The 26,445-nt window shown below is 39.4% G+C and overlaps 1 protein-coding gene across 2 annotated transcripts in view; it reads right to left on the reverse strand.

Annotated features, from left to right (window-relative positions):
• Positions 1 to 759: 759 nt before the first annotated feature.
• Positions 760 to 26,445, reverse strand: part of kcnb1 (potassium voltage-gated channel, Shab-related subfamily, member 1) — a 36,719-nt gene continuing 11,033 nt past the window's right edge. For both annotated transcript variants that reach the window (XM_086087222.1, XM_086087223.1), the window contains exon 3: positions 760 to 8,260. In XM_086087222.1, the coding sequence (XP_085943348.1) occupies positions 6,365 to 8,260 (1,896 nt within the window). In that variant the 3' untranslated portion in view covers positions 760 to 6,364. The remainder of the gene's footprint in view (positions 8,261 to 26,445) is intronic.

The following is a 26,445-nucleotide window of genomic DNA, read 5'->3' on the forward strand; positions in this document are numbered from 1 at the left end:
GCGTGATGCGTTCACAAACACTCGGAAATAGCAACGTTTAAAAAAACAACATGCATCATACATAATATGCTAGTTTGTGACAAGTGGAAAAGTGGTTAGAAAGTCTGCCTCATCACATTTCTGAAGGATGGATTTTTAATGTGTGTGTGTGTGTGTGTGTGTATAAATACTGAATACACGATTATGTGAAATGTGTTTCAGCCAGATTTGAAAGGGAACCAGTATTATTAAGACTAATTAATTTAAAATGGTATAAGAACAAAAAGTATAGAGACAATATATTAATTGGATATATTCTAGAATATAATCCGAGGATAACGTTTTATGTGAATGTAAACATTTCCACTCTTCTTCTGGCTGAGCAATTAAAACCATTTCAATTTGCGTTTGTGAAATTCTTTCTCCCAAACCAACCTTTGACATGAACCTGCTGGTGGCTATCAACAAGGCATGTCTACCACTAGATGGCCCCATTGTTTTGCTTAGCACACCGGATGCTAAATTGAAACGCCACATGCAGGAGAAAGCGTCTCCAGTGACAGGCTGTGGGAAAGCCCCAATGTCGAAGCGTGTGGCGACATGTTGGGCGGATGAAGCCCCCCCCCCCCCCCCCCCCCCAGAGCTTCCTCCTCCTCAGTCACTCCAATGCACGAAAGTCTGCAAGTATAAACCTTTTTATTTGGTTCGTGTTAGTATCATTCGGACACACGTGACACATTTCGTAATACCCTAAGAATAATGAAAGTCAGCCATTCGTAATCAAAATGTAAAGTGATCTGCTTTATTTCTTTTGGAGTCATCCAAGGGTGAAACGTCGCTTTTCATAAGAAATAGAAACATCTCGAGACATACAGTAGAGACAGTTTTTTTTTCTTCCTTACAAGACAATAACATGGATGGCTCCGTGTGAGTCACAAGCAGCCGCAACGCCAAAAAGTTACAACATGCACCGAACGATAGAACATTTATACAGAAACGACAGCATAGAAAGTCAACAGGTAGAAATGTTTTTGTTTGTGTGTTTTGTACAAAACGGACCAAGCTGGGGACCTACAAACAACATTGTATAAGAGCTTTCCGATTATCTTTTGTCTATTTCTCAGGTGGACTTTACAAAGACCGATGGCTTAGGCAAGGTTGGGGTCAATTCCACTGAGAGCTTTAAATGTAGAAAAATATATTTTTTGTAATTTGTTCATTGGCCTTATACTCCGATACCGCTTTTCTTTTATGACATGCCCTGAATGGACCCCAACCCTGTGATACATTAGAGGGGTTTCTACTCACGACAGTACAGCAAATACCTGTATCCATTTACGTCTAGCAGCAAACTATTCCGAATATAAAAATCTTAAACAAAAACAAAATGACTTTACAAAACAGCAGGGGGCGCCATGTTGGGACGTTTGGGGTATCTGTGCTCTTCATTTTGGCTATAAAATGTCAATAAATAGTCATTTGGTTGTGATTTGAAGTTCACTCAAATAATTATCCTCAGTTTTTGGGAGTCCCGAGATACGACATTTGATTACCAGCTCGTTTTCTATTTATGGCCTGAAAGTGTTTTTCTACAAAATACTTAAATTATGATTTTACTACTGCAACCATCGTAAACAGAGGACCACGAGGTATGCTGTTATAGGATCACCAAATACAGAAAAGTGTCTTAAGATTAAAAAAAAATCATATCACAGTATCACAGTCAAGGTATCTTTTTCTTTCCATCCACCAATACTGATGTCACGAATGACCAGCACAAAAACTTTAGGATGTCTACCAGAAGACACTCAAATGAATAGAAACCTAATAAATATAATTAAATACAAAAAAATACAATTAATAAATTAAAATACATAACATATTTGGAATAAATCTTCTAGAACAGAAATAAGCCAAAACCAAAATATAATGTTTTATGTATCAGCTATCTGCCTCATATATGCAGTTTGTTGCACTCGTTTTATTTTAAAATACATACATTAGATAGTGCGAAACATTTTGTTGGGTACCCTCTTAAAATCCTGTCCGAAAACATTGCCTGTCAATATTGTGTATTGTATTTCTATGAGCGATTACGTTGAACAAACCTCGACTATGGTGTTTCCTGTCTAGTCATAAAATATTGATTGTCATCATCGTTGAAATATTTCATCCAAAATGCTCCCTGACAGCCTTTTGTATTGAAAGCCCAAACGACTGGACAGATGATGAATGGTGACCGCTTGTACTCTATACTGACTGACCTTTAGTCACATGATTTACCCCCCCTCCCCCTCCATTTTATTGATTGATATTGATGATGATGTCGCTCACAACTGGCAATCAGCAGGTTATTACTGACCCAATTATGTGTGACATATATACGTCAATGAGATTTACGTGGCGGAGTTGAACAACGGCGAGGAAATGTTGGACAATCGTGTTCCTCAAGCAAAATCCAATTAAAGGTCCGTTCAGCACCGCCGAGCTGAATATGCAAGTCAATCGCTAATGTTTATCTTGTCCGTTTTCTCACTTTTGCACAATTACCACCTTATCAAATATCATTGGAATTAATTAATAAGACAAAAAGAAAAGGACATTCTTTGTAAAATATGTTCATTGAAGAATTCTTCTTTCAAATCACTGTCCAGTATTTCAGATTCTGTTACAATTATACCCGATGTAATATATGGCAATAATTTTTTTGATTGTGTCTTTTATCATTGAGCTAAATCATGAATTTACAGTTAAGCCCAAGATTGTTCATACGCTGACCAAATTTTAAGATCAGTTGATTGAAAAAAAGAAGAAGAAAAGTACAGTACATGTCTTCACATCTCCAAAGATCACTTCTAAAACTTTCCTTGGAAATCACAAAATCCCATTAGTGGTGAGAAAAACAACTGAAATGAACAGTTTATAAAGTGTAAAATCTATATTTAAAAAAAAAAAAATCCATTTTTTGTGTCCTATCTATCTTTAAATAAATAAATAATTGAAGGCCAAAATGCATCCACTGTATGACTAATTTTGGGTTTATATGTATATAATATTGGATAAAAAATGGGATCTACTCTAGTATGGAGCTTGTGGATATTTTCCTAATAATGCTAATTGATGCGCCTCCCATTCCATGTAACATTCAAACCCAAAAATGTAAAAATATGTTTTTTTAATACTTTGTCCTTCACTCCCAAAAATGTATTTATAATTTTTTTTTGTTAGTTTTTGATTTTTTACATTTTTTTTATGCTCGAGCATACAGAGAGCTTTGAACCAGCTTCTGAAATGAAGAGGTCGCTTAAAGCAATGGTAGTTATTACAAAAAACGGCCAGCAGGTGGCAGCAGAGTATAAGAGATCTACCAAGGCCATGTTGCAATAAGCTCTTTTGCCAGTGTTTTCAACAGGTTTGTGAATAATGACAAAACTTAGCTATATTCTAATGCTAATTGCTATTAAACGGAAACAGGAACAAATGTACTTTTTTTCCTGATGAAAGAAGAGACTCTAATCTTTCTTTTGGTTGGTTCCATGTTTTTATAGCAATAGAACAGAATATTCTGTGGACGCATCAGTACAAATCCAGTAAAACAGCCGGGAGCGAAGGGGGTTGCTTCAGTGAAAATGGCTGGGAGTAAATTAATAGCAAGGAATATATCTTTAGTATACAGTATTTTTTTTTAAATAAATACGGTGCATTTGTGTGATCTCTGTGGGGTGCTTCTTGGTATTTCACACGCCGAATGGAGGCATCCCCTGACATGCATACATTCATTTGGGAAATTCTTTTCTATTAAGTGTCACACTCTCCCTCGCTCAAACACACACTCACACCCTCATTGCAATTCCTTTCACACGCTGGCTTCTCTGGCTACAATGCAAAACACAATTTGAAAACACAGGAATGAATGACAACCACTCGCGAACGTTGCGGTGACCCATCACAAAACGTGCTGCTCCCCATTTTTCCTGCAGGTCAAACTAGAATCTGTTCAATTCCAAATTCATCATGTTGATGCTTTTCTTTCAAGGTTTTGGTTCAGTCTTAAAGGGTTTAAAAAGGCAAGTATGTCACATCTCAACTGAGATGCGCAATGACTGTTTCCTCCGTTTAAATTAGACATTAAAGTGCATGTATATTCTTCTCATAATAAATATGTATATTCCCTTCAATGTTGCTGTGTTATGCAGTAACAAAAAAAACATCACATATCCGCGATGTGCTACAAAGAGAGGTTGTAAACGTGTTAACGGGCGAGGTCGTGACATTTTCATAACGTCGCATCCGTGAGTCATGAGTACGGGGTGGTGGATGGCGGCTGTGCCGACGTGTGACTACCATGCAGAACTACCGTTCCCGTGTGCCGCCGTGCACTCTTGTATATGTTGCATGCAGTCAGACCTTCCCACCCCCCAATTAAAAGACTGCGCAACGGTACCTGTCACCATGGCAACCAAGCATTTAGATACTGCATATATTGAAGTTAAGCTTTGTGCGCCTTCCGTGGGTGTGTTAGCACTGGTCAATTACAACTCGTGTGCAGTTTCTTTATGTACAGTATGACTTGGTTATATCGAGATTTAAACACCAAAGCGGCAAAAGAGGTCCCCCCTCAAAATGACCTATTATTAACTCGATCCAGTCTCTTTGGTCACGTTTGGACAAAATAAGGCCAATGCATGTTGCCCATTTGCTACTAAAATCTTAATTTTATGAGGGGGAAATGCCAGATTGTTTAGCTGATTACTAAATGAATAGTTAGTATTTTTTTTTAATACTAATAGACGGCTGGTTAAATGTACGCATTACTGGCTACAACATTAGACACACCAGCATTTTCTTGATATTAGTACAAGAGCTGTCTCATCCTATTTCTTCCTTAATAGTAATGTTTAGTTTTTATTGAAGCATTCCTTTTAGGATTTTTATTACATTATTGGTCAGTTATTACGTTATGGGCCAAATTTATTACGTCGTGGGCCGTAATTACGTTATTGGCTTCTACACGGGTTTACATGAAGATTTTTTTGTCATTCCGATTGAAATCATTCCAAATAAAGATTTCTGGTCACCTATTTACGTGACATCATCTATTCTGATCTATTGTTTCCATTACCGTTTCCATAGTCCACTAAGTTCATTGGATCAGCCGTTCGATGTAAACAATCACGTGATTTATCAAGACGGAGTTCATTCATCTATTCAGCACTGTAGTTGTGATAGTTGTAACACTTTTATTAAAGCGACATCTTGATAAAAACAAGTTCCAAGTACGTAAAATAAGTTCTTCTTTCGCAGATGAGCTCTCGGTAAGACACCGACATTTTAAAGTGCGTAAACTACAACGTCACGACGCATTTATGTCAAGGCAAATCCTGCGCAGACTGGATGCAGCCTGGCTATTCCGATTGGACTGTTTACATGACGCACGGATTGGCAAAAGGAATATTACCACCCCTTGGCATTTTCATTCCGATTGAGGTATTTATACGGAGCATTTTCATTCTGTTTGGTCATTGGGATTCATTCTAATCGGAATGCGTGGCTCCATGTAAACCCGGCTAATGGCACGGAGGTGCCCTTGTAATATGAACCACTGGCAAGATGTAAGTGTTCTCCATCCTCCTTACGATGTCATGTGACAAAATACTGTGGATGATGGGCCGTAACCTCCAATATCGGAAGCCACTGTTCCGTGACGCCGATTCTTGAAGCGGGATTACTTGTCGCGTAGGATTATGACAAAGCAGACTATCAAATAGCCACAATATCGAAGGTATTTTATCTTTATAAAAAAATAAATCAGATTGGACAATCTTGGACGCGTATATGTATACATGAATTACCATCGGATCATCCATCAGCAGTTGTCCTCACATGCACACACGCGAATGCAGACATGCACGTCCCCAACAAATGCAAATGACTAAGGCCGGGGTATGAGAATGGAGGGCATGATGAAGCTTATAGGCTTTTGAAGTCTTCTCCTGTGTCTCCAAGACTATGAGACTAGTTCCGCTTGGACAGTTCTTACTGGAGAATGTAGCGATAACCGTCAGCCTCAACAAACGCGCAGAACCCAGTTTGATTTTCTCAAAAGCACTCAAGAGGATCGCGGAACAGACCTGCTGGCTACATTGGGGTGCTTCTTTTTTCGGAGGCTGTGGAATACTACCTCTTGATTGGAATGAATCGAAAGAGGGGCAGTGAAATTTGTGTTTCTCCCCGAGTATTCGGCCCTCGTGTTCTCCCTGAGCCCATGACCCAATGGCATGCTCAGGTGATTTTGTAAAACATTGGAACTTTGTTGCTCTCCTTTTGTTTGTCTGGCTTGTTGAGTGTTGGGTGTCTTTGTCACAAGCACTTGTGCACTTAGACCTCAGTGGCTTTTGTCCAAAGTATTTTGACGCCCCCTTTCCCCCTTTTGTCTACGTCCTATCTCTGGACCGATGTGATTCTCGTGAGGAACCCCACAAATTCCTTCCCGGGGGAAAAGACAGTTTTGTCCCAGCTTTTTCTGAGCTGCTTCCAAATGGTTGGTGGCTCTCTGGTAGTTGATGTTGATGCTGCGTTTGGGGCTGGAGCCGCTCAGCAGGCAATCTGTGGGGCTGGCGTCGGAGATGTCACGCAGGTGTTCGTCGTCATCCGTGTCGGCGTCGATGTATTTACTGATGGAAGAGTCGTGGAAGGTGAAGACGGTCGGGGCAAGGGTGGCGCTCTCTGGGGACTTTGGCGGCGTCCTGCTGCTGGCTGTGGTGTAGACGGAAACTTCGGGGCTCAGCAGAGAGTGGTCAGATAGGACGGAGTTGTCTGAGAGCGGAGACGGTCCGGGCTCCTTCTCGTTGCGATAGCCTCCTTTGGAGAAAAGGCTTTTTGAGACGTTGCCAGAGAATAAGAATCTCCTTGCATTTTCTGAGGGTTTGGGAATGGTGATGGGAGTCAACGTAGGGGCACCGGTACTTTGCTGGCCTGTTTTTGCCAGACAGTGCTGGGGAAGAGGCTGAGCTATAGCTGGATGATGTGAGAACCTGTTGCTTTCGTTGTGGCAAAGGTCAATTGCTGGGAAGCGTTGATTCTCCTGGAAGTCTGTAGCACAACTGATGTAACTATCAAGGCTGGACAAGCTTTTCATGTCGCCTACACCGTCTGCGGTTCCCTGCATTGGCGGACCATGGTCCTGTATGGCTCCCAACTCTATCTCGTCCCTTTGTTTTCCAACCCTGGTACCTTTAGGGTTGAGGTTTGGTTGTGACTGGGTCTTGGCCATTTGGGTGTACATCTCCTCCAGTTTCTGAACGTTTAACTTTTGCGGGCTGCTGTTTCGGCACCTATTTGGAGATCCTAAGTCCTGGGAACGGTTGGAGCTCGTTTCGGAAACGGCTCTCTTGGGAGTCCATTTCCAACGGCTCGGTGAGAGGTGGTTATCATGAGGCCTCTCATTCTTTTCTACCACCACATCCATCAGTTCTGCGCTACGGGCAAAAGCCTCTTTCAAGTTCATGGAAACAATGCTACCATTCCTCTTTGCCCTCTCCAGCGCCTCTCTACGTTTAAGTGCTTTTTCCTGTCTTTTTTGCTCCTTGTAGAATTCGGAGAAGTTGTTTACAATAATGGGGATAGGGAGCGCTATTACCAGTACTCCTGCTATGCAGCATAAACCCCCGACTATCTTTCCAAGCAATGTTTTCGGGTAGATGTCTCCATAGCCTACAGTGGTCATCGTAATAGTTGCCCACCAGAAAGAAGCTGGAATGCTTTTAAACTTTGTGTCCTCCTCATCCTTCTCGGCAAAGAACACCAGACTGGAGAAGATCATGATACCCATGGCAAGGAAAAGAATGAGTAAGCCCAGCTCGTTGTAGCTTCTCCTCAGGGTGAAACCGAGAGACTGAAGTCCTGTGGAGTGCCGGGCAAGCTTGAGAATGCGCAGGATTCGCATGATCCGGAAAATCTGAACCACACGCCGCACGTTCTGAAACTGCAACACGCTCTTGTTGGATTCCGTCAGGAAGATGGTGACGTAGTAAGGGAGGATGGCCAGTAGGTCGATGACGTTCAGGGGACCCTTGAAGAACTTCCATTTGTTGGGAGAAGAGAGGAAACGGAGCAGGTACTCCATGGTGAACCAAGCTATGCACACCGCCTCCACGTGGGCCAGCTGTGGGTTGTCAGTGGACTGGCCGAACTCGTCTGTGTCCTGCAGCTCTGGTAGAGTGTTGAGAGACAATGCGATAGTGGACAACACGATGAAGAGGATGGAGATGATGGCCAGGATCTGAAAGGCAAATTGAAATAGTTTCATAAACGGGAATGCAGCCTTGCTTACTGTAGGTACATTTTGATTGCAATAGCGCCATTGGCTGAGAATTAATGGTCTGTCTGGCTCACTGCTCCTTCCCGATCCTATCCTGTTCTGTCCTCTCCCATTGTGTAATGGCCCTGCCACTCACTGCGTCCAACTCATTTGATATGTAAAAAATTAACTCATTCACTGCCATTGACGACTATAGACGTCAAATATCCATTTTAACTGTGCTGGCGATGAATGAGTTGTTTTTTTTGCCTATCAGTTAGTGTTTATGAACATTATACAGTGCACATGCTTGTTTTGAAAGGAATTTACTTGCCATAATACAGAAAGCTAACATATCATTATTTTTCAGATGAAATAAAATGACCTATTTCTGTACGAATGCATTTGAATGCTAAAACATCATTAATATCCTCCACCATGCCCTCTTGTGATCAAATTTCACCTCTCAGTCATCGGTAAAAACAAATAACAAGCGCATGAGGCAGAGCAGCCTCCTAAATTGTCTGGAGGAAATGAAGGCTGTGGTTGTGAAGAGGGCGATTGACAGCTCAGGCTTTGACGACAGCCTAATAATTTGTCCACTCCCACGAGCGAAAGTGGTCGCAGCCAAATGGCTAACCTTATCTACGACCAATCAGAGCAGGAGGAAACTGTTGCCATAGCATCGTGGCAGCAAGGAATAATGATCCTATCTGTTTATTTGCTCCTCTCTTCCTCCTGCTCCCCCTTCACCTCCCTTGGAAGAAAATCTGTTTGGGTCCAAAACGTTGAGGAGTAATTGAAGTGCTGGAGTGAAGCTATAGCTTGCACAATACAGTATAATGAAATGAGAGCCAGTCCAAGATTTGTATATCCCAAAAAATAAAAGTAGTTTATGGGTGTAGAATTTTAGGCAATAGCACTGAGAATAAATCAATACATCTAAATATTGTTGAAACCGTATTAGAGTGAAAATTTTTATCATGAAATATTTCATTCTCTGAGTCTATATAGTTGTCGTTACAAATTATTTATTTTTTTAACACCCCCCATTAAAATACCAGGTTTTTACATAAAACACAAACAGTTGGGTCACAAATAACCCAATTTGGGTCTAAAATGGATCGATCCACTACTTGGGTCAATTTGACCAGATTTAGAAAAATTAACAAAAATAGTGTTGTATAAAACCCAGAAATTCAAATTGACCCAAGTAGCGGATCAGTCACTTTTTGACCCAAATTGGGTTGTTTTGATCCAACTGTTTTTAGAGTGAAATAATCAATTGGGGAGGGGTGGGGGCACACTCTCGTTTTATTGGGATTTGACCAATCCATTCAAACTCATGTTAAATGGGGAGTCAGCACACACCTGCCGCCATTTAACGTGCCTCTGATTAATTCCAAATAAACGTCAGCTGTTCTAGCAGGCTTTTCCTGACACAGGCTGGTATTTTGAACTGTTCATAATTCCCTTTATCTTACCATGGTTCTGTTGCAGAAAAACAAGCATAAAAGCACAATACTGCCACCACCATGCTTCGCTGTAGGCATGGTGTACTATGGGTGCTGAGCGATGTTGTGTTTGCAACTAACATAATTTAGAATTATGGACAAGGAGTTCAACCTTGGTGTCGTTGAACCATAACAAGATCTCCAAAATGTGGGACAATGTAGAACTGGGGTTTTAGCCAAGGTCGGGGCAATTATGAATATGTTTTCGCAAATACTTTGGTCATTTTTTTGTCAGTTGAATTGTACAGATCATATTATTGGTAGAAAAAGTTTTGAAATGATTTATCGTGGGCATTTTTGTAAAATCTGTAAAACACCTGGCATTTGAACAGGGGGTGTGAAGACTTTTTATATCCACTGTATATTAGAAACAACATGATAGAAAAACATTTCGGAGCTGAAAGGGTTAGGAAACCCTGCATTAGCTTGTATAAGGCAAAAGAATGTGTCGACTTAGTGCATATACACACTCAAAATTGTACTAGAATCCTGTATACACAATCCAACAAAGTAGAAGTTGTGCTCCTGATTGAATAAAAAAAAAAAATCCTGGCCCTCTAATTTTGCAAAGATCTAGTGCTTATTTTTGTTTGTAAATTGACCTTATTGCCAAAAGTGCTAATCACATTCACCAAGGTGCTGCGTGCAGCTTATTTGTAATGAGCCAGAGAAAGAATAGAATCACGCTCCTAACAAATAGCTAATTTCAATCTGTGGGGTACTGTCACCATGGTGGGACAGGACTTGGCTGAGGTAATAGGCTTGCGATGCAAAAAAAAAAAAAAAAAGGTCAGTAATGAAGACGCACCGACGCCGCTGTGCAAGATTATTGTTATGAAGTCAAGTTCCACTCGGAAACCCTGCACATTTCCCCACTGGCTGGCGTCCCTGCGGTGACTGCACGATGCCCGCCTGTCGTTATCTCCCGCCCTCTTTCCTTCCTTCCTGGCAGCTTTATTGTCATTGGCCGCTAATTTCATCAAAGCATCGTGCTATATATCAGCCCACTAAAAAAAAAGGCAAACGCATGCATGTCGAGGAAACGGGGCTGAACAGAGCAGCAGACATGATTGCAACAACATCAACCAAATTACAGACTATTTATAGTATCCCGGGTGGTCTGACGTTAGAAAAAAAAAGATGCTATTAATGGCTGTGTATTAGTATTTCATGTACGCAAATGATATTTGACACTCAAGTGTATTTTTGGGGGCTTTGGGGAAGAAAAAAAATCTAAAGCGGATATTTATATCCAGAGGAGACAGAGAGAGCAGACTGACAGAAAATCCCACTAGAGACCTGATACATCACACCACCGAGTGTCTTATCTCATGTGGCACAAAAGACACAAAATTACCTTTTTTAAGCAAAAAAACAAAAGACAAGGTCACACCAACCCTCATGAAACTGCTCCATGGGATGTTCACCACTCACAAGGGATTATTTGACTTACTTTGACACCTTGTAAAGTGAATTTAGAGACTTATTTCTAAATACTATCGCCTGGACTCATACCTCAAATCTGTATTTGCATATTCAATTAAAGGGATACTTTACTCACTGGGCCATTTTCAGCAGCAAAAAGTTCATGTTTTGTCCAGAATGAATTTGGTAACCTCATTATTTTCATGAACAATTAATACATTTAAAACTGATTTTGCCACTTGCTGTCGATTGACGATGACCTCACCTGTGCTGAGGAAGTAGGTAACGACCAATCACGGCTCAGTTTGCTGACCAAACCCAGAAAACAGGTGAGCCATGATTGGTCATTTTTAAAGTTATTAATTATACAAGAAAAACAATGAAGTGATTAAATTCATTCTGGAAAAAAAATTTTTTTTTACTGCTGAAAATGGCTCAATGAGTCAAGTATCCCTTTAACCAATGTTCCCTCTAAGCTGCGCGCGTGCGCAATCGCGCACGGCCCGCACATTCTCAGCGCACAAGAAAATCTATCCAGCGCATAAACGACATCAACATAACGTATTAATTAATATCTAATATTAGACTTAATCTAATCTAATTAATTCGCCCAATAATATTGTTTTTTTGTTTCTCACTCAGTGAGTGACAGGTGTCCAGCCAATGATACGATACGGTTCACTTACGGTACGAAGCCAATCATGGCATTGACGGTGCTTGCGTCTGGGCCCTGCCTATATGCGCCGTGCAGGTTAGCTAGCAGGTTAATAGATGCTAATACAAACCCTGCATCATGGCGAAACGAACAGGCAGCGACACATCCACTCACCAAGCCACAGTAAAAAAGAAATGCAGTTCTTTTAAGATGGAATGGTTGTCGGAGTATGTGCAAATTGAAAAAAAAGCGGTGAAATTGGGTGAGATTTTTTCTTTTTCAAGTGAGAAAGGTCTACTCTGCAAAACATGCAGCGAGAGGAGATCTCACAGGTTGTGGATATTTGTGCTACATTTCAAGCTTCCAGTGCCGACTGGGAAAGAGGATTTAGTTTAATGAATCATATCAAAACAAAATCCAGAAATCGTCTTGAAGTGACACATTTGGACCAGCTGATGCGCATAAAGTCAAAGCAAGAAGCAGACGAAGCCATCAACCTGGACAAAGTGTACAACCATTGGAGAAGTGAGAAGGACAGACGTGAAAAATAAGGTAAAATTTAAGTCAGATTTGTGCATATTCTAGTGACGGTTATTAAGATTTTGTCTTTATGGATATTAATCATTAAATGTTGTTACTATTAGATCATTTATGGGTAGTAGAAATGCCAAGAAAAACTGTGTAATTAGATATTTTACAGACGATGCCAGAGGTCAACAGCGAAGTAACGACAAAGGCGTTGATACAATGCAATGATACATTTTATTGACTGTTTGTTTAAAAGTTTAACATAATGCTTATTAGTCGGCTAAACATTGCCCATGCATGCCTTACGGGCAACTACAATTTATAGCCTTCATTAACTCAGAGCAGTGGCAGACATGCTAACCACTCGACCACGATGCTGCCCCTTTCTGATTTAGCCTTTGATTCCAAAATCAATGGTGTTTTTCCACAGGTAATATAAAACAGTGATCCCAGTGGGGTTGCCAGTGTGATTTCCCTCATCTACCAGCGCTAACATTTGCATTCAGCCAGCAAACCAAACTCGCCTTTGAGATTCTCGGCGCGTTTCACTGAGAATGTTCCGCTAATATTTGCTGACTTGCTCTGGTTTGCTATTTGCTGATGGCTTTAATGGCTTTATAGCGAGGCTTTTTCTTCAAGGCTGCTGCACTGGGAGGACTGTAAATAGGAATCTTCTCCGTGACACAAACAATTCCTTTGTTTGAGGGGGAAAGCGCTGGTAGTTGCTTTCAAGTATTTCTTCTCATTAACAGTAGAGGATTACAAAAGCTGTTTCGATAATTCTGCTTTGAGGTAGATCATTAACTTCTGTGAGAGAGTTTTTAATCTAGCAATGTATATTTTTGTGTTTGTAGTTTGATCTAATTTAGTGTTATTGGCGAGTCAAACCATGGGATACAGTTGTCGGTATGATGAACAGATGTTGAGGATGGGAATGTGATTACTGAATGACTCATGGATCAAACACAGATCTTGGCTCTCAATTTGACATCCGCAATACAATTGGAGGCACTTGTGTTACATCTTTTTATTGCCTCTCCTGCCTTTTTTCATTATCACCTATTAAGTTGACTCACCTAAAAATGTATTCTATATTTAAACAATAAGAAATGATACTGTTAAGCGGGTTATAGGAAACACTTGAAATATCTTATACGCATGTGTTGAATATCTACGATTATTAGCCTTTTTTTTTTACATTAGGTCACTTCACAAATGTGATCAATTGTGCCATTATGTTGAATGTACAGTTGTGCTTGATCATTTACATACCCTTAAGGTATGTCAACTGCGTGGTGAGAAAAAGGCTTGTTGCCCATAAAAATTCCAAAATACAGCGGCAATCATTTTGATGTTTTCAGAAGTTGAACTTGAATTTTGTGAATTTTGGTCACAATTCATATGATTTTTGTGTCATTAAGTGACGTTCAGCTCACAGCACTTGATCAACTCCGTAGAATATTTTTGGTTTAGCGGCCATGGGAAGTATCTGGTCACCCTAAGATAATGTTTCCCCTTACTACAGCCTCTAAAGTGTGGAAGGAAACGTTTCTTTAGATCGCAGAATGCACACTAGGCACTTTTTGCTTTTTGTTATTTTGCTGGTGTTCCATTTTTGAGTTGTCAGTGTTTACTCAGTCTTTTTGTTTTGTTTTGTTTTGTTTTGAAGTTACACGTCATTTGTCATTCGTCAGCAAAACCATCAGTACCGACACAATTCCCACCTCTGACTTTACATTGCATCCAAAAAGAACCTCTTTCTTCCCTTCCTACTTGTGTGTGAGCCACTGACACAATTCCGGCCGCATCCCTCGAGTAAGTTTCAGCGCTCTGACTTTCCCTTATTAGTAAGCATCAGGAGGAACGCCGCGCACCGTGTGGAATCTCCCGTTCCCGAGACTCCCACAGGAAGCCACTGATCCAGCTCGGAAAACACGCCGGAGCTACAAGCCAAACAACGCGAACCTAAACTGCTGCGAGGCAGATCCATTTCCCCTCGATCCCTCGCCGACTCTCTCCCCCTTCATCTCCTTTCACAGCCGAGGCCAAAAAGATGCCACGCAAAGCCTCCGACAGCCCAGGCTGGGTTATATATTACCATGACAACCCTCCTGGAGCTCGACAGGAGGCGGCTACGCGGACCTGCCTGCACGTCTGACACCGTCTTGCCGACTCTCCCTCCCTTGCGTCTCATCTACCCGAACCCATCTTTCAACCATTCCACATGGCTCTGTGGCTGTATTGTTTTAAATGTCACAGTCCGCACCGCGCAAACTCCATAAATGTCCCCATCTGTTATTTTAATTGCTGGCAGACATCCTCGGCTGCAGACGTTTTTCCCGGCACGCCGCGCCAGTCGTTCATAGCGCCGGCGCCGCTGACAAATAACGATAAAGTCGTAATGTGAACATTGAATAATGGGGAATAATTCACACCCTTGATTCTGAACATAGAAGGGCTCTGCCTCTCGGCCTGTGAACGAGACGGCGTTTCCATGGAGACGGGAGGAGGAGACTTTTGAGCAGCAGAAGCCGGTTTATCTTGGTCTCGCACATCTCTTACTCGATAAACGTGTACGGTAGTATCAAACATGAGCGGCATCTCATCTGAAGGCCCGCCGCTGCTTTGCTGTAGTTTCTTTTAAAAGATGGTAGCTTTTCCTTCAGACGTCTTAATATAGCATCACATTGTAAATATACTAATACAGAGTCCTTGCGGTTAGAACAGAATGCTGCAACATCCTGACAAAGGACAAGAAAGTTGTATTGTATTGAGATGTGATTTTAAAGTTTTGTGACTTACTCATAGTCCTGTTTTATTACTGCTTCTCCTCTCTCTTACCCCTCCTCTAAGTGACGATGACTGATCCTGATGCTGTTGCTTTATGGATTCTGCATCGACTGACCGGGCCAGGTCCCGTGGAGTGACCACTTCCCCGAAAGCTTCTCCCCGCGGCGCTTCATCTTATTAAATGCCCTCTCACGTCCTAGTTAACATTGTATAGCGCCACATTATATGTTAAATGTTGCCCACTCGCCGTCCATCGCAACCTGGGAGGGGGATTCCCCCATGTGGGGTATCTTCTCAAGGTTTTTTTGTTTTTGAGTTGCTAATATTTGTCAATGATTTTTTTTTTCAGCCTTGGGAGAGATCTTCACTTTACAGAGTACAATTGTCGTTATCTCATTCAAAAAGGTCATAATTTTGGGTATGTAAGATGTAAGTTAACCAATTAACATTTTCCCCTTGTGGAGGAAAACCCCTTTGGTGCTTCTCTAGATAAAAGTAATTATCCAGGATTTAAGCTATCGTGACTGCTTTGACTTAGTTTGTAACGTACATTACTGCCACCCACAGGACTGGGGTGAAACAACATCATCAACTCAGTTCAACTTTCAGACAAGTTGGAAAAGGAACATTGAGAATGATCAACCCAAAAGCTGGAAATAAACAACAGGTATTTTGTTTTTAGCTTTTTATAAATATATTTTGGTGTGAATATTTTTGGTTAGAGCCAATACCACAAACTGTAAACTATGCTACTGGTTTCTGGCTGGATTAATCATCATCATTAATAATAACAACAACAACACATGCATTTTAAAAAACGGGGGGAAAAAACTAAGATCTGCTCTCATTTCAAAGCCATTCATTCGTTTGCTATTTCCACTCATCTGGCCCCTTCGGTGCATTTTGAAGTCACGGGGAAAACCTTGCTGTCCTCCAAAAGCAATTTTCGGGGGTCAACTTTTGGCCAACTCATACGGTACTTGCACTCACAAAAGTGCAGTGCAACCCCGTTCAAGTAAATGTAGGGAGGAAATCTATGCCTGCATCATCCATCTCTTGAATGAATACCACCTCGTCTCCTCTTCTTCTCAATTATTCATCAATTTCAGATGAAGAAGAGAATCCAGACTCAGCATCTAAATTTAAAACCTGGCTGCTCCACGGTGGCCGTATAAATAGAAACAGTATATAGGGGGCCCGGCAAACCACGGGAGCACGCTCTCGCTGGGAATTTTAGACGACTGGATTTAGATCAACTGGAAAAAGGATGGGAGACGGCTTTTTTGGTGTTGTAAAAATGTGGTTGGGTTCGACCCAAATCTGCTTCCACGTGAGGATTCCCATGTAATAAAAATCTTGAAACATGATCAGCATGGATTGTAATCGCTGTTGGTATTGTAGCCACTTGCAGGGGTTTATATTGAGAATTTTCATTTATATATTGTTTTTTATTTTATTTTGAATTTCATTTTTTTAATTTAATTAGTTGTAATAAATTTTCAGAGTGGGGTTGTTAGTTTTAATTAGTTTTAGTTTATTTCAAAATGCTTTGTTTTAGTTTAGTTTTTATTAGTTTTAGCATTTTTTTTAATTTGTATTGTGTGCAGATAAAAAAAACAAAAACATCATGGTAAGTTTTGTGTTGTAAAAACACGATAAAAAAAAAATATATATATATATTTTTTTAACAACCATCCAAAAATCGAATTCAGGTTATGTACAGTATAACAATCCATGTCTATATGTGACTATTGATTGGCAAACAAATTGATTGGCCTATGTCAGCTGGCATTGAAGACTTTAAATTGTCCCTACTTGAATGGTATGAATGGGTGTTTCAGTATCAGGATGTCCAAACTACGGCACCCGGGGCTATTTGCAGCCTTACAATTTTTAGTGGCCCACAACATATACTCAAAATAATTTGGCATGGCCCACATCACTATTTTCTCTCTTTTTTCTTTTAAAGGGTGGCATGGAAAATATGTCCAGAAATTTGGGGTGATGCTATCGGCGGATCCTTTCTAGCAGGTCACAGGACTGCTGACCACCCCAAAATTTGTTGATCACCTCTGTGGTAAAAGATGTGGTGTATTTTTTTTTTTTAGTAACTTATTTATAAACAATATGAAATTGTTTGGAAGATTGATTTTACCATTTTTTTATTACAGTAAGGAATTCCGAAGGGGCCCTTACAACCTTCTATATTTCTGTTTGTGGCCATCATGATTGGCTGGCCACCTGTCTAGGGTGTTCCTTGCCTCTCACCCGTGATCAGCTGGGATAGGCTGTAGCTCACCTGCTACCCTAATGAGGATATGCGTAACAGAAAATGGCTGGACTGATATAAAAAGACGTAAAAAACTCACCAATAAGTAACATTAGCACTGATGCTAAATGCTAACACTGAAACACTGAAATCATAAACAACACATTAGGTGAACCGCGGCCATTATGGCAGTTAGAGCTACTATTTCTTCTCCTTATTGCAAATTATTGAAATTAATTTGAGTTCAAATCAATGCATATTGCTGTTGCTTTAAATACAAGAAAAGCAGCACATTCTCCATTGACGCACACACACACACGTGCAAAGGCACATGCACATACACAGGCAGGCCGTCAACGGTGACGCCTGAATAGGCAGCTGTAAGTGTCGGCGTCACATGGATGACAGTTGCCATGGCGACACTGAACTTTTCAACGCGTTACGAAAGCAGCGAAATAAAAGAAAGGAATGGCCAGGGAACAAAAGGAAAAAATACGAGATGTGCATGCCGCATCTTTTATTCACTACCGTCGGAGAATATTGCAAAAGTCTAGCACATGCATGTACTCGGTCCACCTGAGTGAGTATTTCTGTGCTCAAAGGTCACGGGGCAGTCACTCTCAAGCGGTGTTAAGGTCATGCAGACAAATATTCTGACTCGTGTTAATCTAAGGATTTTTCCGAAAATCTGATCTTTGGTGCGCTCTTAGATCCATGTGAACAAAAGATGTGGCTTTCAATCTGCAGGGGTTAGTCAAGCTCATTATGTCAACTTTATTATGTCTTATTGTTTGAACAATTAATCATTCATAACAAAGAGAAGCGGGCTTTGGGCATTTTAAATAGCAATTTTAATTTACCCAACAAAGCCAGTCCTGCTGTACGGCTGAATACACTTGAAGGCACGATACATCATGTCACAAAGACTTATACTAATTATTGCACCCTTACTTAATAATGAGATTTATTTAAGTTATGTAACATAACAATGGGAGTAAAAAAAAAAAGAAAGAAAGAAAAAAAGACCAATTAGTATTCTTTGAGCCTCTAGAGACAAATTTTATGTCGTGAATTACGGTCAAATGTCAAAGTAAACAAATTGCCAACATTTTTTTTTTTTTTAAGTGGCAAAGTGCTTTCTTCAAGCTGTACTTTAATAAACATACTCCAAAACATGGTCATTCTCCCTGCTACTGTTTTTTTTTTTTGTCAGTTTCAATAGGTATGGATACATGAAATTGAGTGTGGAGTGCCCCAAGGGTCATATTTAGGTCCACCTCTTTTTAACATATACATACACCTATACATATATCATTAGGAAACAAGGCTTCAGCTTTCACAGTTATTATGCAAACGATGAACAGCTGTACATCACCGTGATGACACTGGCAAGGCTGTTTCAGAGGCGCGGGCTATAATATATTTAAAAAATGGTTAAATACACAACGTGCATTTCTTTTTGTTTAGTTTTAAAGTAAACTTCGCAAGAGTCATATAAAGTTATCAAAAAAACTCAAATGTTATTTATATGGCACTTTTCATATGTAAGTAATGCAATATATATATATATATATATATATAACGCTCCCATACACACCTATATGAACAGAACTAGCATTGACGCTATATACTGATTTGATATTGAATTATGACGAAGAAACTGATTAAGTCTTTACATTCGACTAAATTGTTGTTACTGTATGTTTTTATTAAGGCCCAAACGACTAATATTGGGCAGAATAAAATTTCGATAACCGATAAATCAGCGGGCCGATTAATTTCAAAAATACATAATCAATAAAATAACTTTAAAAAATAAAAAATACAGGCACAACTTTTGACTGTTTTATGGTACTTAGTCCTTAAGTATTTATTTATTTATTTATTTTTAAGATGATGAATTAATTGTGTCCTAGTTTTTTATAAAGTACAATACAGTAGAGTGCTATCTGGCTGGAACACCTTGGTAATATTTGTGACGCTAGTATATTGGAACAATACTCTTATGGAGTGAGTGGTTGCTAGCTCGCTTGACACATTTACAGCCCAAATGTTCCGTTTCATGCTTTTGACACATTTGTGCTCGTGTACAGTCCGGGTCATGTGCCCATCAAGGTGAGAGAGGCTCACCGGCTCACCGGCTCACCAGTCAAGAGCTCTCTCCGCTCTCACAATCAGGCTTGGGCTTGATGAATGTTTCTCCTTTGCCTTCGTGGATTCTATTTTCGCCACTGGCCTTGAGACGCGCCTCAAAGTCATTTATTCACCTTTTCCAGCCCAAACTGCCGAGTGGAGAGAAATGGGGCCTTGTCGCCGAGCGGCGCGGCCCCCCGGGGTGCGGGAGGGTGTTGTGATTTATAAAAGCTTTTATTCTCAGCACACATCCACGTCGGCGCGAGGTGCACTTTGTGTGTAGGGGCCTGTTTATCAAAGTGATGGCAGCGTGACCTTTCCGCAGACCTGCGGCCTGCAGACGCCTTCGGGGTCACTCCTCTGTGGCGTGTGCGCACGCGTGCGTTTATATTGCGGCTATGTCGTTTTCTCCGTACACGGTGTCCCCGTGGATCCCTTCCAAATGAGTTCACCGACTCAAGTGCTTATTTGCTACTTCACTGACCAGTGTGCAGTGTTCAGCACGAGATTTAATATTGCTTTTGTCGCCGCACATACAGCTGGGCTAGTAAATTAAACTTATTTGCATTATGATAATAGGATTTTTTTTGTAGGGCACAGATTACGACGTGCTTGGAAGGGGCCTTGAAGCTTACATAATCATCTTTTTAAGATGTAGTTCCGTAAACAGAATTAGTGTCTCACCACTAATTCTGCAAATTGAAAATAAAAGCAGTAATGATGGGTAGAAAATGACCACATGTTTTGTGGACTTTATGTTCCTCAGACAGGAAGTTATTTGGGATGCAATGAAAGGAAAGATGTAGTAAATTTACGCCACATTATTTTATTTAATATATTTCTTAAAAATTATATGACATGGTTAAATATTGAGTAACACCTTGTTTGTGAAATGAATGACAAAGTGTAAGTATATATGTATATATATATATATATGTATGTATATGTGTATGTATATATATATATGTGTGTGTGTGTGTGTACCATATACTCAATCCTCATCTTAATGTATCCTCATTACTATGACGTTTTTCTTGAAAAATATGTTTGAACTCATTCACTGCCATTGACGGCTATAAACGTAAAAAATTAATTTGAACTATTTAGAACAGATATGAAATTTTTGATTAATCGCGAGTCAACTAGTGAAGTCATGCGATTAATTACAATTAAAAACTTTCATCGCCTGACGCCCTGAATTTTTTATCTTTATTTTTTATTTTTTATTCATTCACTGCCATCGACGGCTATAAACGTCAAAAATTCATTTGAACTATTTCTATTAGTTTAACATTTTTTCCACTTTTGTTAACAAGAGTATGAAATCCTAGAATTTTATTATCGTACATTTAGAACTGATATAAAATTTGTGATTAATTGTGGGTTAACTATTGAAGTCCTGCGATTAATTACAATTACAAATTTTAATTGCCTCTTGCCCCTAATTTTTTAATGATCTTTAAAACAAAAATAATAACTTATGGCAGTGAATGAGTTTATATATGGTGATATTCCAACTTTATTCATATAAAATGTTGACTATTTTCTTTTAGTTTTACAATAACTAAATTCTTGTAGAGAAAAAAAAAGCCTTTTCTTTCTTCCACTATTGAAATTTTATTTTAGTAAAATTCTGATGTTTTTATCTAAAAATTACAGTTTTTCTTCTTTCTTTAAATTTTTTTTAATAATAATATTGCAATTGGTAATATTTCAACTTTAGTCAAATGTATTTGAGTTAACCAGTAATAATCTAATTACTTACTTAATTGTCTAAATATTTTTTGTTTGTTTTCTTATGTTACCTAATACTATTTTCACTTTGAATCCCACAACATTAAAACACATTTTATGTCCCATTGTCATCTTTTACCTTATAAGAACCCTTATTCTGAGTTGCTTCCTTGTTCTACTCAAAAGCAACTTCATTATTAATGCACAATGTGAGAGAAAGCCCAAGACGTGTTAGGCTTCAAAATCGCAATCCCACAATGTATTTTTTTAATTTTTTTTATGAAGAGCAGCAAGGACACAAATGATTCATAACAAGTTTTGAAGTCATCAACTGATGCACTAGAATCACGACAATTGTCACAGTGGATAGAACATTCCGGTACCCGGGCACCACTGGATGCTGTTCGACCCAAGCTGTAAAGCCGCTCGATGTTATGAAAGAGAATCAGCCTACGTCTGTCTTTTCCTTTCTCACGTTTACAGTCTACAACTGCGCTTCTGTCTTTTTCTGGACGCATCTGTGCATCTTCATCCTTTGTGCGTCGGTGCTGCGGCTTCCCTCCTCGTGGGCCACACTGACTGACGTCTTCCTGACGTCTTCCTGACTTGGACTCCCCGCCGCGCTCCAAATTGAATCAGCAGAGGAGCTGTCGAGGTGTCTGGCGACAAGGTACAATTCTTGGCCACCTCCAGTCGACTGAGCGACCCCACAGTCGGTTCTTTGGCATGAAGGTGCTACGGTACGTATTTCCATTTTAAGCACTGGAGGTGTTCAGACTTCTGCTCCACAGAACCACTATTCGTATCTTCAAAGCAGAAGGGGTGGGCAAGCTATGGACTCAGTTCTTCCGTCCGACCCTCTTACGAGTTCCATAATATTTGTTTAATCAATTTAGTCCTTTTTTCCACCCCTAAAATAATGTTAATATATATTTTTAAATCCCATTAAATAAATTGATAATTGATTGGTGGTAAATAAAATGCCAATATGAAATGCCAATATCAAAATGTTTAGTATGCCTGTGTTGAATGTGTGCCTTTAAGGGGTGTGGCCTAGTGGGAGCCACCAGGAGGTGGAGTCAGGTTGTGTGAGTTGTGGCCTGCAGCAGATCCTCACGAGCATTCTCATTTTTCTATTTTTGTCTTTGAGTGTCGTTTTCAATGAACGGCAAAAAATGTATCGGCAATTGTGGCTCTCCTTGCCCACTTGCGAGGGCATTACCATGTCTTAATAGCACAATCTTCTTAATTTTACTTGAGCTGCAGCATTTCTAAAGTTAATTTTTTTTTATTTTTTTTATCATATTTTTGCTCACAACACCAAGCAAACTATCCACCAAGTGACAGCTCGGAACTCGTAAAAACGTTCATTAAATCATTAAATAATTGGTTAATTAATAATTACGGTACATTCATTTAGTTTAGTTAATTAATTGAGTCAAAAATGTCACTGAATTGTTATTTATTATAAAATAATGTGAATTATTTTAAACTTTTAAAAATACATTGTAAAAATATGAATATGTACACAATTTAGTAATTATAATTGACTTATTTTTATATATACATCTTTTTTTAAATATGATTATTATCATCTCATCTATGAATGACATGGCACATCTGTTTGTTTTGGGGGGGTGGTATTATCCATTGGATTTTATGGTAGAATACTTATACATACATTAAAAATGTTAGTTATGTTATTTATTAAAATGATGTATTTTTAATTTACAAAAGAAATAAGAACGTAATACATTATGCAAAAAAGTATACAATTTATTAATTATAACTTAAACATTATATATAAAAAATCGTTGGTTTTTTTTATGATTATTATCATCTCATCTATGAATGACTTGGCCCGTCTGTCGGTTTTAAAAATCAAATTTGGCCCCAGAGCACAAACGTTTTTTTTGCCCAGCCGTGCTCTGACGTGATTGTGCAGTCGTGAAACGTAGCCTGGCAAGCTGGGCTGACAAAAGCCTCAGCCTTCCACTAGAAAATGCATGACATGACTCTCGCCAAAACTCACAAGCACCACCCGGCTGCTGCAGACGCACATTAACAGTGCATGAGAATGTGAACATGTCAGACATTCCCCGAGCCTCCACGTCGAACGGATAACACATTGAGTAGCGTGAGGCACGGATTATGAGTTATCCATAGTTTTAAAGCTGTTTTTGCTCTAAACTCCACATGAATAATATAATTGCTGGATGCGAAATGCAAGTTAAAGCAGCAGTTGCCCCTTTGGACATTTTAAGCAATCAGCAACCTTAAGAAAAAGTATGATAACAACAACAATGACACATCAAGGAAACGAGCCTCTCGCTCACCCGTAACTTAAACAAAGACAAGCACTTTAACTTTTATCCACAGAGTTTTAGAAAGAAAGAAAAAACGGAAATATTGAATGTACATCTGGACAAGTAAAACAGTTCGCTATGTTTTATTATCTTTTTTTAGTTGGAGGAGATCAGCTGTTTTTGTCCTTATTTATGACATTGTCTTGATGTGTCAATTTCTAAGTACTCCTGCTTTACAGTCAGCTGTTACTCATAATTGTCCAACGCAGACAAGTCTGCTGCATCAACAATTTTCAAAGGGGAACTCAAACGCCTCGCGCGGTGGACCTTTAATGACTCACATTACGTGGACCGGCCATTCAGTGAGACCTCCGCATGCTCTGAGTACTAATAATGTTATGGATTGTTGACAGTCTCGGTGCATACCGCCTCACACACACACACATTGGTCTCTTCATTAGGCACATTTGCACAACCTAATGCAGGGTTTCCGTGAGTCATTAACTCATTCACTGCCATTGACGGCTATAGACGTCAAAAATTCATTTGAACTATTTATATTAGTTTAACATTTTTTCCTACTTTTATTAACAAGAGTATGAAAACCTAGAATTGTTTTTTGTACATTTAGATCAGATATAAAATTTGTTTTGAATTAACTAGTGAAGTCATGCGATTAATTATGAGTACAAAATGTTATCGCCTGACGCCCCTAATTTTTCAAAATGTTGAAAACATTTTAAAAATTAGGGGTGTAATTTTTTTCGTAATTAATCGCATGATTTCACTAGTTAACTCACAATTAATCACACATTTTATATATCTGTTCTAAATGTACAATAGTTTTTTTTCATACTCTTAACAAAAGTGGGAAAAAAAATGCTAAACTAATAGAAATGGGTCAAATGAATTTTTGACATCTATAGCCGTCGATGGCAGTGAATGAGTTAAAAAGCATCAAAAGTCATTAAATGGATTTTGTTCTCATTAAGGCCGTAAAATGGTTGCAAAAATATTGATGTTAATGCTTTAATTTGCATACATGGTTGTGCAAAGGAGGCACTATAACACAATTTAGCAATAATAAAAGTGATTTTTTTTTTTTAAGTACCGTATTTTTTTGCATTATAAGGCGCACCTTCAATGAATGGCCTATTTAAAAACGTTTTCCATTTTTAAGGCAGTATAAGGCGCATAGAATAGAAGCTACTGTAGTGGCTGGGTTTGTGTTAAGCATCCAATAGATGGAGCTTACTTAACCAATATTGATCCACATATAAGGCGCATCGGCTTATAAGGCACTCTGTCGGTTTTTGAGAAAATTAAAGGTTTTTAGGTGCGCTTTATAGTGCGGAAAATACGGTATTTGTGGGGACTGGTGAGTTCACGAACTGATTCATGTTCCAAATACCAATTGTTATGAATTTGAATAGAAAATGTACTGTTCCTGTTACCAACGTCCAACATGAAACACAAATTCCATCTAGTGGCAGAATATTACCTCAACATAAATGTCTGACTTTATCAACTCCTCAGTCTGCTTGCAACATTATTGGATACACTGGAAAATAATAATTATTGCACAAAGAACCAAAAATACAGAACAGTTTAACTACTTAGAACATGTGTTTTGTTTTGTTTTAGTTACAGTTAGCATATGCTAACTCACAGTTAGCATGTGTTGGTGGGACAATTAATTTAGTCAAAGGTTAAAGCCATGGCTCAGCAACTGGGCCTTTCCATTAATCTATAACCTGAGCTAAATTGTTAATTTACTCTTGAGCATTTTTTTTACTTGAAGAGTCAAATGAATAGATGTTTGTATTAAAAAAGAAAAGAAACGGTACTTTCTACCTCTACGCCGTACTTTACACACTTCCTCACTTCTAACTAAGATGGTCACAATGAAATCATTTGGCAAGGATGCTTGAATTATTCACAAGGTGTGCCCTGAAATGTAGGACGACATCGTTGTTTGGAGATCAACAATGTTCTCATCCTCATTCCATGAAATATGTATCAGGCTTCACTTTATAGTCGGCATGTAAATAAATCAAATTTGGCGCAGGTGCTGTATGGGTTCTATGAATCAAAGAGTCTGAATTTTAAATCGCCCCTGAAAAGGTAAAGAAAGGTTCATTTTAAAGCAACAATATGTGATAATAATTCTATCTCGCTAGCTAGCTAGCTAGCGAGCTAGCTAGCACATAATGCCAAGTAAGTAAATGTTACCCATGGTTTATTTACTTTTGCAACTGCTCCATTTCTTTAATTTCATAACTTTTTGTTCATGAGAGCAAAAGTATGTCAACATGTAACCGACAGGCGTGTTTTGTAGATTTTCCAAACAATAGAGAGTTGAATGCCTGCGCTCGGTTCCAGATTTGGTTCTGCCAGTGGAGAAGTGGCATTATACAATTTAGAGGTTGAAAACAGAGCGAGGGTGATAGCCATTTTTGAAGACTTTCCCATATTACTGTAAAAACTCTCACCAAGTTTTGGTTCTTTAGCTCCCCTCACACACGAGCATGCATATGAGGATTCCCCCTAAATTGAAAGCAAATGTTTCACAAACATTTATCTGATGGACGCTTTTGGCTCCGGTTTTCACCTGTCCAGAAAAAACCTCCCCAATTGATGATCCAGCCCTTGAATCAGGACATCACTTTGTGTTCATACGGCGTCTTATACATCATCATCCATCCGACTGGCTGCGCCATCCCAGCTGTCAGGCGCCCTGATGGATCCCACTCGGCTCGCCCCGCGTCTCGGTTTGTGCGGCAGACTGATTTATGAGCGTGAATATAGCCGCG

The sequence above is a fragment of the Leptonotus elevatus genome, chromosome 10 (genome assembly GCF_054856555.1).
Source record: "Leptonotus elevatus isolate MCC_2025b chromosome 10, RoL_Lele_1.0, whole genome shotgun sequence".
Classification (NCBI taxonomy): domain Eukaryota; kingdom Metazoa; phylum Chordata; class Actinopteri; order Syngnathiformes; family Syngnathidae; genus Leptonotus; species Leptonotus elevatus.